Source organism: Otolemur garnettii, unplaced genomic scaffold (assembly GCF_000181295.1).
Source record: "Otolemur garnettii isolate 467f Iridium unplaced genomic scaffold, OtoGar3 scaffold00006, whole genome shotgun sequence".
Taxonomy (NCBI): Eukaryota; Metazoa; Chordata; class Mammalia; order Primates; family Galagidae; genus Otolemur; species Otolemur garnettii.
Genome location: NW_003852401.1, coordinates 20326808 through 20339080, shown reverse-complemented (window position 1 = coordinate 20339080; position 12273 = coordinate 20326808). Strand labels below are relative to the sequence as shown.

At 43.0% G+C, this 12273-nt stretch overlaps 1 protein-coding gene across 2 annotated transcripts in view; it reads right to left on the bottom strand.

Annotated features, from left to right (window-relative positions):
- The window catches only part of GLDC (glycine decarboxylase), a 118050-nt gene that overhangs the window by 77045 nt on the left and 28732 nt on the right, over window positions 1-12273 (bottom strand). For both annotated transcript variants that reach the window (XR_002771083.1, XM_003782888.2), the window contains exons 3-4: window positions 11113-11248; window positions 2596-2760 (exon numbers count right to left, since the gene is read on the bottom strand). Coding sequence is in view for 1 of the 2 variants with exons in the window: in XM_003782888.2 (XP_003782936.1) it covers window positions 2596-2760; window positions 11113-11248 (301 nt within the window). In the remaining variant the exon portion in view is untranslated. The remainder of the gene's footprint in view (window positions 1-2595; window positions 2761-11112; window positions 11249-12273) is intronic.

Sequence of the window (12273 nt, the reverse complement as noted above, 5' to 3'; positions counted from 1 at the left end):
GAGTCTCCTGCCTCAGCCTCCCAAGTAGCTGGGACCATAGGCACCCACCACAATGCCTGGCTATTTTTTGCTTGCAGCCGTCATTATTGTTTGATGGGCCCGGGCTGGATTTGAACCCACCACCTTAGGTGTATATGGCTGGTGCCTTAGCTACTTGAGCTAGAGGCACCGAGCCAATACAAGCGAAAATTTAATTGATCTTCTAAATAAAAACATTTTAGAGATTATCTAAATGCACCACAAGAGAAAAAGGATTCAGATAAGCTATGCGGTTTGCAGGGCTACATAGCTATTGAAGGAGAAGAGTTGGGTGGAGGACCCAGATCCTGGGAGTTTCCTAGCAGTCCTTGATTTCAGAAAACAAAACCAGTGGGAATGCTTAATCGTTTATGTATCATGAGCACATCTGCATGAAAGGAGAAGGTGGGGATGGGTCCATACACATGGGTGCAATGAACAGTTGTTCCCACAGGGGACCAAAACTGGGGGAAAATGCTTTACTTTTCATTATATCCCAAAACTGTTTGAATTTGTTTTCACTACATATAGGTATTAATTTTATAATAAATATAAATTTAGCAGAGGAGTAAGGAGAGTTAGAGAGATATAAAAGTGATTAGTTATCCAAAGCACAATGCTATTCACAGTTGGAATGTAAACAAATCTGGAGAAAAGGGCAATCTAAGCCTGAGGGACCTGAATGGGAAGGTCATTTTTAGTTGAAGATAAGCAAGCCCGTACTTAAGGTGTTCAGGCTGTTTTTCCAGGGTAAATCTAAATGCAAGCCTGAAGGAGTAAGAATTAAGAAAGCAAATTGGCTAAACGCCTGTAGTTTAGTGGGTAGGGCGCCGGCCACATAGAGTGGGGCTGGCAGATTCGAACCCGGGCCAGGCCTGCTAAACAATGATGACAACTACAACAAAAATAGCCAAGTGTTGTGGCGGGCACCTGTAGCTCCAACTACTTTCAGGCTGAGGCAAGAGAATTGCTTAAGCCCAAGAGTTAGAGGTTGCTATGAGCTGTGACATCACGACACTCTATCCAGAGCAACATAGCAAGACTCTGTCTCAAAAAAATAAAAATAAAAATAAAAGGAAGCAAATTAAGCCTTTACAGATTGTGATTAACTGCTGGACTCTAAGCAGTTCAGAATAAACCCTGAAGCAACAGGTGAAAGCCCTTGGCTTCGTCAAATGTGAAATGAAGGCTTTTCCTTAGAAAAAGATGGGAGATATCTGACAACTGCTAGCTGCTACTTAAAGTTTAAAAAAAATAATAAAAAACAGTAATAATTTTAAAAGGTGGGAGAGGCAGGTCAGGGTGGCTCACGCCTGTAATCCTAGCATTCTGGGAGGCCGAGGCTGGTGGATCCCTTGAGTTCAGGAGTTTTAGACTAGCCTGAACAAGAACAAGACTGCTCTCTACCAAAAATAGAAAAACTAGCCAGGCGTTGTGGCAGGTCCCTGTGGTCCCAGATACTTGGGAGGCTGAGGCAAGAGGATTACTTGAGCGCAAGAGTTTGAGGTTGCTGTGAGCTATGACACTATGGCATTCCACCATGGGCAACTATATCTCAAAAAAACAAAAATAGAAATGCACATGAAGCATTATTAATACCGGTAAAAGGTGGAACCAAACTAAATATGTAACAACAGAAGCAAGGTGAAATAAGTTATAGATCTTCCATGAAGGTGAGTACTACCATGGAGACAATAACTCATATTCTGTAAAGCTAATTAAAGAAATGTGGAAATATTCACATTATCTTGTAAAATGGAAAAAGAAGACAAGTTATCAAACATTAAATACAACCTACGAACAATGTTCTTCATAGGAGGGTGATACTTATTTACACATAACATGACAGAAGGCCAGTCCTACTCAATATCAATTCTTCTCTTCACCCCAAGTAACAGAACCAGAATATGTAAGGGGCAACACTTACCCCCACGTAAAAAAATTACTGTCCCGGCCGCCTATAAGAAGGGGTTGGCCAATGAAGTATATGTGAAAGCTGTTGAATAGAGACTTACAAAAAATGCTTTAAGGAGGACTCACTTAGCTGAAGTCTTCCTTATCCTTCCCTTTTTCTTGCTGGGTGCAGATAACACAGCTAGAGTTCCTGCAGTGGTCTTCCAACCTTGAGAATTAAAGCCTCTGCACTATGATGGCACAGTCAGGGGAGCGTGGGTCCCTAGTAAAATCTAGACAATAGTGGCTTTTTTTTTAAACAGTCTCTGTCACCCTGGGTAGAGTGCTGAGGTATCACAGCTCATAGTAACCTCAAACTCTTGGGCTCAAGAACTCCTCTTACCTCAGCCTCTGCGTAGCTGGGACCACAGGTGCTTGCCACGATGTCTGGCTAGATTTTCTATTTATATTACAGATGGCATCCTGCTCTTGCTCAGGAACTAAGCTCAAGTGATCCTCCAGTCTCAGCTTCCCAGAGTGCTAGGATTACAGTCACTACACCCAGCCAATAGTGGCTTTTTCAGATCTCTTCCAGCCCTCAGCTAACTCAGCCAGGGCACCCATGGTGCACAGCAGGAGTGTGGAGGTCAGCCCTCCCTAGGAAGCCCCAGGCTGAGCCCTCACCTGCTGCACAGCTGCATCGCCTCCGCGGCTGCAGTCGCCTCATCCAGCAGGGACGCGTTAGCCATGTCCAAGCCTGTGATGTCACACACCATAGTCTGATAGTTGAGCAAACTCTCCAGTCTCCCCTGAGACACTTCTGGCTGGTACGGAGTATACTGGGTGATCCTGTGGGGGAAACAAAACCCACACCCAAGCTTCACTCTGCTGTTCAGAAGCTCAGAGTACCTCCACTTTAGAACTCAGTACCTGAAAATGTTTGCCTCTCTTTTTTTTTTGGAGACGGCGCCTCAAGCTGTCCCCCTGGGTAGAGTGTCGTGGCATCACAGCTCACAGCAACCTCCAACTCCTGGGCTCAAGTGAGTCTCCTACCTCAGCCTCCCAAGTAGCTAGGACCACAGGCGCCCACCACAACACCTGGCTATTTTTGGTTGCAGCCGTCATTGTTATCTGGCAGGCCAGGGCTGGATTCGAACCCACCACCTTAGGTGTATGTGGCTGGCAACTTAGCCATTTGAGCCATAGGCGCCGAGCCTACCTCCCTTGAGAACTTTTGTAAAGAAGCTCAGAATTAAATCACAGAAACATTATCATTCCTGTTTTTTTTTTTTTTTTTTTTTAGAGACAGAGTCTCACTTTATTTCCCTCAGTAGAGCGTGATGGTATCACAGCTCACAGCAACCTCCAACTCCTGGGTTTAGGCAATTCTCTTGCCCAAGTAGCTGGGACTACAGGCACTCACCATAACACCTGGCTATTTTTTTGTTGCAGTTTGGCAGGGGCCGGGTTCGAATCCACCACCCTCAGTATATGAGGCCAGCACCCTACCCACTAAGCCACAGGCACCACCCAAAACATTATTATTCTTTGAGGATAATTAGAACTTATTATTCTATCCCTCTGTTTTTTTTAATCTTACATTGCTATTTTAATGATGGTCCTTAAAACCCACTGGAGACCAGCTATGACATTATAAACAGAAATTTTACTTCCTATTATTTTCCTCTTGATAAAAGAAAACACTCATTTTATAACAGGAAAGCATCCAAGAATCTAATATCTTGACACCTAAAACCCTTCTTTTTTTCTGGATCTGCATTTTTATCCTAATCAGGAGAAGTTCTATGTGCTAAGGATTTAATAGAAGTCCATTTAAGAACTTCTACTATCCCATTACTAAGAGCCTATGGGAAGTTAACTTTCAGGATACAAATGATTAGAAAGCAGGATATAGATTATATGTCCTCCAGTTATTAGCCAAGAATGTGGCTTCGGATATGTGAGTTACCCAACTTAGTTCCTTCACCCTTTTTGAAATTTCTTCATTCATTTACCCATCCTACAAATATTTCTGCCTTATAAATGCCAAGAACTATTATAGGTTTATAAGCAAGATGAATAGTCCCTGTTCTCAACGAGAAGATATTCTAATAGAGGAAAAGACACAATAAATAAATGAAATCATTCAGACTAATACATGTTCTAAAGAAAATAAAATAAGATGATTAAGATAGAGGGGTGACTGAGGGCTTCTGATGGAGCTGCCATGTTTTTACCGAAAATCCACTTACACCAACTACCACCAAAGTGGGTCAGCTCTGAGGGCATGCCCCTGCCTGGGACTGACATTTGTTTACATCTCTAATATCTGCACACTAGTTTAAGGAAAAGGTTTTACATGTTTTATTCTGTTTCATTTTGCTTTTCATTTCTTCAAGCCTTTTCCTTTCTCTCCTGTTATGGTAACCATATTTAGGATATTCTATCCATCTACTTTTCTTTCTCGTTCTTTTTTGAAGGTTTCAAAATTAGTTATCTTTTTTTCTTTGAGGGAAAGTGGGGTAGGGACTTTATCTTTCCAAGGAGTGTAACGTTAAGACTTTGAAATAACTGCTCGAAACTTACTGGTGTAAAGTGTGAGTGTGTGTGTGTACACAGCAGAATGAATTTTTGCTTCAGTTAACTCCTTGAACAGCCTGGCTTAGCAACTGTAAATGAGTTTGCTACATTCCAACTGGGTGGTGAACTGGAATGAATAAGGCACACAATACATAGTGCAGGCCAGTATAACAGGAATCTGAACAAAAACAGGGTTAAAAAAAGGCATAGATAACTGACAGTTGTGATCTCAAATCAGACAAGACCTTCACACATAACTTGCCACGACGGAGAGAGATGCACTATAAGTGGAATGATGAAATAAGTTAGACAACATGCATGTAATACTGTGCACTCATTGAAAATGTGCTTTAAAAGAATATTTCCTAACAGGGAAGATGTTCACTGTAAGTTAATTTAAAAATTAAGATATAGGGTGAGGCCTGTGGCTCAGTAAGTAAGCGGCTGGCCCCATATACCGAGGGTGGCAGATTCAAACCCGGCCCCAGGGAGCTCAGTGGGTACGGCACCAGCCCCTTACACCAAGGGTGGTGGGTTCAAACCTGGTCCCTGTCAAATTGCAACAAAAAAATAGCTGGGCATTGTGGTAGGCACCTGTAGTCCCAGCTACTCAGGAGGCTGAGGCAAGAGAATCACCTAAGCCCAAGAGCTAGAGGTTGCTGTGGGCTGTGATGCCACAGCAGTCTACCTAGGGTGACAAAGTGAGACTCTGTCTCTAAAAAAAGTAAATAAATAGAAACTATTTATGCAAATTAACCACACCCCATGATCTCTTTACATTCCCTACCTTCCTCCAACAAGACTTTCAAATAGTTTCTCTTCCTAAGTATTCTTTTTTTTTTTCTTTGAGACATAGGCATCATAGCTCACAACAACCTCAAACTCCTAGGCCCAAGTTATTCTCTTGTCTCAGCCTTCCGAGTAGCTGGGACTACAGGTGCCCCACCACAACGACTGGCTATTTTTAGAAACCGAGTCTCAGTGTTGCTCAGGCTGGTCTGGAACCCATGAGCTCAGGGCAATCAACCTGCCTCAGCCTTCCAGAGTTCTAAGATTACAGGCGTGAGCCACCACATACAGCCTTCCTGAATATTCTTATTCCTTCCAAGATACCATTATTCTGCCAATTCATGGGGAAGAAATGTCCAAAAAACATTTTAGTCCTAAATAATGACCAACTCTCATCAACCTTCCTTCCAGTGTATATCCATCCCTTCGTTTTTATTGCCTTATTGGTCTAACACCGTGATAAAAATGGGAAATTAAGGGCAGCGCCTGTGGCTCAGTGGGTAGGGCACTGGCCCCATATACCAAGTGTGGTGGTTCAAATCCAGCCCCAGCCAAACTGCAATAAAAATAGGAAATTAATATTTATAGTACAAATGTATATTTGATTCCACTATTCAAATACTCCTCCTAGCACCTTAGGCCTGGAAGAAAAATTCCCAAATTTCTTTTTTTTTTTTTTGAGACAGAGCCTCAAGCTGTCCCCCTGGGTAGAGTGCCGTAGCATTACAGCTCACAGCAACCTCCAACTCCTGGGCTCAAGCGAGTCTCCTGCCTCCGCCTCCCAAGTAGCTGGGACCACAGGCGCCCGCCACAACGCCCGGCTATTTTTTGGTTGCAGCCGTCATTGTTGTTTGGCAGGTCCGGGCTGGGGATTCGAACCCGCCACCTTAGGTGTACGTGGCTGGCACCTTAGCCGGTTGAGCTATAGGTGCTGAGCCCCAAATTTCTTAAACACAACCTTCATAACTGAGACTGTCATATCCCTAACATCACAGACTATGAGATTTAGTATTTTCCTCCTTCCCTGTTCAACATTCCTCTCCTGTTTCAACCCTTTTATAAGCATAAGGTTAAGTGAATGTTAATCACCACTTCCAAAGCCCTTTAAAATTGTTGTCTCCCAAACTGACAAATATATTATCTCCATCCTTTTGGCTGTAAAAGAAGTCTATGGGTTTTTTACACTGGTAAAATAAAACAGGCATTACAAATCTTAACAACAATCTATTAAAGGACAGTGCATGTAACTGCAAATGAAGGAAGGAAGGAAGGTTCTTACTTCGGTTAATCTCAGGATTGGGGATAATCAACAAAGTGTCATTTCAGGAGGAAAAAATGCTATCTAAGGCTCTGCCTGTCATCATGCATACAAGAGTTTGTCCCAATTAGGTAAAACAAAGTGATAGAAAAGCGTCATCTGTAAAGTCTATGTGCCAGCTGACTAATGAACTCAAATTGGTTTGTTTCTAGATATTTTCACTATTTATAAAAGTATCTGTATATCCAAGAAGGCAGTTAGTTCAGTTCAAATAGGAGGCTTGATATATTTGACATGGCATTAACATTTACCCTAAGATAATCTGTATTCTATACCATTTGGGTTGTGATTTTCTTTAGGAATTGGGAAAGAGGGAAGTATGGGACTTTGCAGTGGGACAAACACTCCTCAGACACCCTTGTTTTAATACTGGGGCCAAAATTATACAAAACAGAAAGAGCCACAAAGGAAATGTAAACACTCTGATACTAGTTACTTTTTTATCAGCAACTGAAAATTCAAAACAGTGGACATCATAAAATAACTTGTAGATCTGATGTAAATTTTTAAGAGGCAAAATGTTTGTATTCTTTCAAGCCGATCTTGTCCATTTATTTTCTTCTCACGTCACCGGATTTTGTGGGGTTCCATCTCTATGGAAACCATTCAGCAAGTGATAATGTGAAGTCTACCACCCACGTGTGCACAGGCCTCCCTATCAGGGCTGGCAGAGTACAGTATCATTCTCTGGCTCAGATCAGCTTTCGGAGAATGGAGAACAGAAAGAAACAATATTTAAATGCACCCCCAAAATAGAGTCTGAAAAGCAAAGAACAACATTGTCTTCCCCTCAGAATGCTGGCTGCTCCTAAAGTAAACTAACATACCTACAAATAGCCAGGAAGCAATATGGTGAATATTCTGTACAGCCACCAAGACTAAAGGCTGCTGGCCACTATCCAGATGGCTGGAATGCCACAGCCCATTCATGTACTTTTGAGGCTTTTTTTTTTTTGAAGGGGGAAGAGAGGCCATTTGTTTTTGAAATCAACCTTGGAGATTACCATTCAAACTTGTACCAATGCCACAGTGAAAAAGAAGCACTCAGCAATGCAAACACATTCACATACATACACCAAAAGCAGGAAACTGGGTGTGTGATTTTCGTATTCTCTGTCTCTCACTTTGTTGGAGACAAAATCTCACTGTGTCACCTTTAGAGTGCTGTAGCATCACGGCTCACAGCAATTCAAAGTCTAGGCTTGAGCAATCTTTTTGCCTCCTGAGTACCTGGGACTACATGTATGTGCCACTATGCCTGGCTAGTTTTTCCATTTTTACTAGAGACCGAGTCTTGCTCTTGCTCAGGCTGGTCTTGAACTACTGGAAGGTCAGGCAATCCACCTGCCTCAGCCTCCCAGAGTGGTAGGATTACAGGTATGAACCACTGCACCTAGCCTTTTTAAAGGAGAGTATGTTGAACCTAAAAGCTCTATACAGGGACAGCAATACAGGAATGATTGAGTATGCCAACAGATCTGACTCTATAAGGATATGACTGTACTGTGCCTAGTATAAAGCACACCCAACAGGCAGGACTATGTGTTTATTGAAAAGCAGACAAGAGGCTTGGCGCCCATAGCTCAGTGGTTAGGGCGCCGACCACATAAACAGGGCTGCCAAGTTTGAACCCGGCCCAGGCCTGATAAAATAACAATGACAACTACAACAAAGGAAATAGCTGGGCATTGTGGCAGGTGCCTGTAGTCCCAGCTACTTGGGAGGCTGAGGCAAGAGAATTGCTTAAACTCAAGAGTTTGAGGTTGCTGTGAGCTGTGACGCCACAGCACTCTACCAAAGGCAACACAGTGAGACTCTGTCTCAAAAAAAAAAAAAAAAAAAGAAAGAAAGAAAGAAAAGCAGAGAGACATGAAAAGTTTTGATTGGGGCAGTGCCTGTGGCTCAGTGGGTAGGGTGCCAGCCCCATATGCCAAGGGTGGCAGATTCAAACCCAGCCCTGGCCAAACTACAAACAAAAAAATAGCCAGGCATTGTGACGGGCACCTATAGTCCCAGCTACTCTGGAAGCTGAGACAAGAGAATCTCCTAAGCCCAAGAGTTGGAGGATGCTATGACCTGTGATGCCATGGCACTCTACCAAGGGTGACAAAAGTGAGACTCTGTCTGAAAAAAAAAAAAAAGAAAGAAAGAAAAGTTTTGATCAAATTTTTAAGATTCATTGATTTCGTGCATTACTTGGGTATTTTCTTTTTTGAGACAGAGTCTCACTTTTGAGACACCACCACTTGGGCATTTCTAAAGCTAACTAAAATTAGTTATTTGTTTGTTTGTTTGTTTTTGAGACATAGCCTCAAGCTGTCCCCCTGGGTAGAGTGCCATGGCATCACAGCTCACAGCAACCTCCAACTCCTGGGCTCAAGAGAGTCTCCTGCCTCCGCCTCCCAAGTAGCTGGGACCACAGATGCCTGCCACAATGCCCGGCTATTTTTTGGTTGCAGCCATCATTGTTGTTAGGCAGGCCGGGCTGGATTCAAACCTGCCACCTTAGGTGTATGTGGCTGGAGCCTTAACCACGTGAGCCACAGGCGCCAAGCCTAAAATTAGTTTTTATATAAGTTAACCTGAAAGACAATCTCTACACTGTGCTATAAATACCTTTGAATGACAAAGAATATCACTTACTCTGTTCTCACATCTTAACGGTCCTACTAGAAATTAAAGTTATCTCTTATAAAAACTAAATTTTAAAAATCACCTAGGAATTACCACCACCCTCCTTCATGTTTGGTTTATTTCTTTACTGGAATTGATTAAGAGTGAACACAATTTTCAAATACAATTTCTTCCTTTCAAGATTATGCTGGGTGTGGCTTGGCACCCATAGCTCAGTGAGTAGGGCACTGGCCACACACACCAAGGCTGGTGGGTTCGAGCGTGGCCCAGGCCTGTCAAACAACAATGACAACTGCAACCCAAAATTAGCCAGGCATTGTGGCAGGCACCTATAGTTTCAGCTATTTGGGAGGCTGAGGCAAGAGAATTGCTTAAGCCCAAGAGCTTGAGGTTGCTGTGAGCTGTGACGCCACAGCACTCTACCAAGAGTGACATGGTGAGACTCTATCTCAAAAAAAAAAAAAAAAAAAAGATTAAGTTGGGTATAGTGGCTCACACTTGTAATCCTAGCACTCTGGGTAGCCCAGATAGGTGGATTGCTTGATCTCAGGAGATGGAGACCAGCCTGAGCAAGAACAAGCTCCCTCTCGTCTCTACTAAAAATAGAAAAACTAGCTGGGCTTTGTGCCCAGCACAGATAGTCCCAGCTACTCAGGAGGCTGAGGCAAGAGGATTGCTTTAATCCAAGAGTTTGAGGCTACTGTGTGCTACAATGCTACAGCACTCTACCTAGGGTAGCAGAATGAGATTGTCTCAAAAAAAAAAAAAAAAAGATTAAGGTATCATTTGAAATGAAGCTTCAATTCATAGATTCTGTTGTATTAAATGGCTCCAGTCTCAAAAGGAGGGAATTAAAAGGCCTGGAAGTCCTCCCTTTCCCCCCATCACTTCCCAATGGGCAGAAGATGCAATGCTCAGATCTTCCCTCACTTTTGGAACCATGGCTTCTGCCTGCCAAGGGATGTCCAGGGTGCTTTCTTGTTTAGTATTGGAATATAAACCTCTAATTGGTGTTTTATATCATATAGCAAGAAGCAGTGGAAAACAACAATATAGCATGGACCTACTAGGAATTTGGGGGTTCAATGCAAGTGCTTTCAGTTTTATCCAATCACCAAGGGCCAGAGTGGGCAGGGGACATGGACACAGACGGACATATGTGTGCACACATGCGCGCACGAGAGGGTACACACACACATCTAAAGGAGGAGGAGTGAGTTCCCTAATTGGTGAGGTGAGATCAGGACAAGTAACTGACCATGCACAGCTCAGGCCCTTCTCTGATCTTTCCTATAAGTCTGTCCATGACACACACATGTGTGTTCTCTTTCTCTATAAAGTGCTAGTAATAAAGATGATATTACAGTCTCTGATGCTATGTTTTCTTTTTCAGTTTTTTGTGAATCCAGAACATAGGGGAGAAGGGGACATGATTACCTGTACCCCTTAAAGTCCTAACGGAAGATAGTGGACTGAGATTATCTCCCAGACTCCAACACTGACTTGCTGAGTTAGCTCAAATACAGCCTAAAATCCCAGCGTCTACAAAGAGGAACAAAGCCCTGAATCTTCCCACCTGTAGGTTTCAGAACTTGCTCAAAGCCAGCACAGAAATTTAATCAGAGAGAGGAAGATATTACCAGCATCCACAACTTAGAGTACTAGAAGATTTTATGGGAATAGAAGTGGGAAGAAACTATTTCCTCAACATCTGAGCAAGGAAATTTCCCAAGGCAGAGAAACCTGGCAGGTTTCTAGAGATTAGAAACAGTTCCAGGGGGTATCAGGATGTAGGTTCTGAGATCTCATGGGGAAAAGTGGAGGGTGTGAGAATCCCACAAATCATAGGACTCCTGCTCTTTAGCCAAGAGATACATTACCATCCCGAGTTCTCCAGTAAGTTCCGCAAAATTGTCTGCGGCACTGAGCAGTTATAATAGCCCATGCCAATATACGATCTCCAGATCTGGTTTTTGCTTGAAATGGCATGCAGAGTTGCAAGGATTTCATTTTCACCTGATTGTGGGAAAGAGAGAAATGTTACAAAGAGAAAATGTCTCAGAATGGATCCCTAATTACAATTTGAAATCCTCATTTTAAGATTTAAATGAGAATAGCTACATGAAACTTGTAAGAATCATCCATCCAACCAACACTAAGTAATTAATGTATGTGGAAATCTGAAAAATATCCCTACGCAATTTCTCCTCAAGGTTTGCCCCTCACAACTGTTTCCTTCTTCCTTTTTTGGCTCTGTTTCCAGAACTGCCCAATTTTAACACTTGCCTTCTTGCAAAGTTCTTCTGTTCCCTTTATGTTTCTGTTGTGTTTATTCTAAATAAGAAATTCTATCTTGCTCTCAGTAAAATACAGTGTTTTCCCTTTTAAATTAGCCTTAGACTCTCTGGAAGCAGGTGTGGTTTCAGTTTTAAATCACACCCAACTGGCAAGGTTAGGCAGCTCACACCTGTAACCCTAGCACTCTGGGAGGCTAACGCAGAAGGATCCCTTGAGGTAAGCAGTTCGAGATCCGCCTGATCAAGAGTGAAATCCCGTCTCTATTAAAAATAGAGAAATTAGGCTCAGTGCCTGTAGCTCAGTGAGTAGGGTGTCAGCCACATACACCGAGACTGGTGGGTTCAAGCCTGGCCCAGGCCTGCTAAACAACAATGACAACTGCAATCAAAAAGTAGCCGGGCATTGTGGCAGGCGCCTATAGTCCTAGCTATTCGGGAGGCTGAGGCAAGAAAATGGCTTGAGCCCAAAAGTTTGAGGATGCTGTGAGCTGTGACACCATAGCACTCTACCAAGGGTGACATAGTAAGACTCTGTCACAAAAAAAAAAAGAGAGAGAGAGAAATTAGCTGGTGTCCCAGCTACTCAGGAGGCTGAGACAGGAGGATCATTTGAGCCCAAGGGTTTGAGGTTGCTATGAGGTATGATGCCATGGGACTCTACTGAGGGCAACATAGTGAGATTCTGTCTCAAAACAAACAAAAAAAAAAGACCAGCTCAGTGCCTGTGGCTCAAGTGGCTAAGGC